This window comes from Austrofundulus limnaeus, unplaced genomic scaffold, assembly GCF_001266775.1.
Source record: "Austrofundulus limnaeus strain Quisiro unplaced genomic scaffold, Austrofundulus_limnaeus-1.0 Scaffold42, whole genome shotgun sequence".
In the NCBI taxonomy this organism is placed as follows: Eukaryota; Metazoa; Chordata; class Actinopteri; order Cyprinodontiformes; family Rivulidae; genus Austrofundulus; species Austrofundulus limnaeus.
Genome location: NW_013952444.1, coordinates 2,527,028 through 2,528,868, shown reverse-complemented (window position 1 = coordinate 2,528,868; position 1,841 = coordinate 2,527,028). Strand labels below are relative to the sequence as shown.

The window sequence follows — 1,841 nt, the reverse complement described above, 5'->3', positions numbered from 1 at the left end:
TAATAATAATAATAACAAAAGCCATTCTGATAAGAAATCTTGTTTATAGTTACTTTTTAAAAGTTATTACACATTTTCAATTCCGATCTAGATTATTCCACTGTTTAGCCCCCAGAAATGCAATTTTAAAAACACGGTTGAGAACAAGAGGATCAAATAAATATACAAATGGCTTGCCCAACTGAGGAGATTTTGGCTAATGTAATAGCGCATCAAAGCCAGCAGGGGGCGACGTAAGAACACGACGTGACCTGGGTGTTGGTGCGTGAGGTGACGCCTCTGAGCTGCAGGAGCCAGTTCAGCTGTCAGCAAACATAAACTGGTTGTCTAAAGATAATATAATAATAATACACCGGACCCGCCGTTATAAACATTAAAACCTATATGACGATGTGTTTCTGCTTGGATTTACTCATGTTTCTCTAAACAACTATAAGTGGGTGTAATTATTTTTACGTTTAAGTCATATTTAGATGTGTTTGAATTTTTAATACTTGTTAGTATTTTGTTTTCCCTTGTTCTGAGATAATTTAGGCAGTTATATTTTACAGCTAACTGTGAAGAAGAGCCATATCGGTCCTGGACAACCTTTCCGGTTTCTCCCTCCCTCAGGTCACTCCCTCCTCCGGGCTGTCAGCAGCTCTTTACGCGGTTCAAACTTCGCTAAACGTACAAGTTCCGTCGCTGGGCCCATTTCTGCTGTTTTTAAAAACGATAAGCGGGTTTTTTTTAATAGTTTATTAACAACTGGATGTTAGGGCGGCTTTCCAACTTGAAGGAGTTGTCGTATTTTGCTGGCCTACAGAAGGAGCAGCGGGGAGGAGAGAGGGGAAAATGACCAGCTGAGGACTGGAGGTCTTGAAAACTAACAAGGCCTGCTTTTGTTTTTTTTATTTAATGACTGATCAATGCTACCACAATGGCGGTAAAGGTAAGACTGGCAACTTTTCAGATGTTTTTTCTACCCGTAATGCTGTACAATCTGCTGTAGTTTCCACTGACAGTTGTTTTTTTTTTTTTTTCGTGAGCAATCATGGACTCGTTCTCAGAGTTGTAGTTTCTTTAGTCAGCTACAAATTTAAAGCTAAACGCATTTACGATTTTTTTTTATTGTCCCTGACAATAAGCGTTTGACAAACGTAAACCCACGTATTTTTAAACAAACATGGAAAATGTGTCTCATTAAATAAAAAGTGTCTTGTGACATTTTACTACCTCCCCGTTGCGGGTCATTGCTGCGACTGTGGAATTCTGGGAAATGTAGTCTTTGATGTGAAGCAGCATTAGAATCACATCTACCTTCATAATGAACAATAAAACTGTTGTTATTAAGGGGGAAAACAGGAAAAAATATGAATTTCAATGCTTTAGGTGACCAATGTTTACCAGAACGACACATTTATGTTAAACGATTCCGACTTTGTGCATTATTTACTGATTCTACTAGTTAATGTTTTACATTCATTACTTGCTGCTGGTTTACTTATAAATCTGTCCTTGAGTACCAGATCTCAGTTGGTTATATTACCTATCTAACCCTAACCACATTATTAAAAGTGTGTGAAAAAAATCTGTTAATGTCCAGCTAATATTTCTAAAATTTTAATTATGGCTTAAGTATGAGTATTTTATTATACAGTAAATTGAAGTTTTGGCTTATAAAGTATACACTGTCAAAAAATATCTCAAACATATAAATTTTAAAGAGCAATTTTAAGCAAACCCATTTGTTTCATACAACGGAGTATTAGGGCCACACAACAAGATTTTTTTACTTATGAGAATAATGTCATAATATTACAACATTAAAGTTGTATAAAAATAAAGTCATAATATTATGA

The 1,841-nt window shown here is 35.7% G+C and overlaps 1 protein-coding gene across 1 annotated transcript in view; it reads left to right on the top strand.

Annotated features, from left to right (window-relative positions):
* Positions 1-303: 303 nt before the first annotated feature.
* snx9b (sorting nexin 9b) overlaps positions 304-1,841 on the top strand; it is a gene marked incomplete in the record, with an annotated part of 29,868 nt that continues 28,330 nt past the window's right edge. The window contains 2 exon segments of the mRNA XM_014007557.1: positions 304-436; positions 552-931. Of these exon segments, the coding sequence (XP_013863011.1) occupies positions 920-931 (12 nt within the window).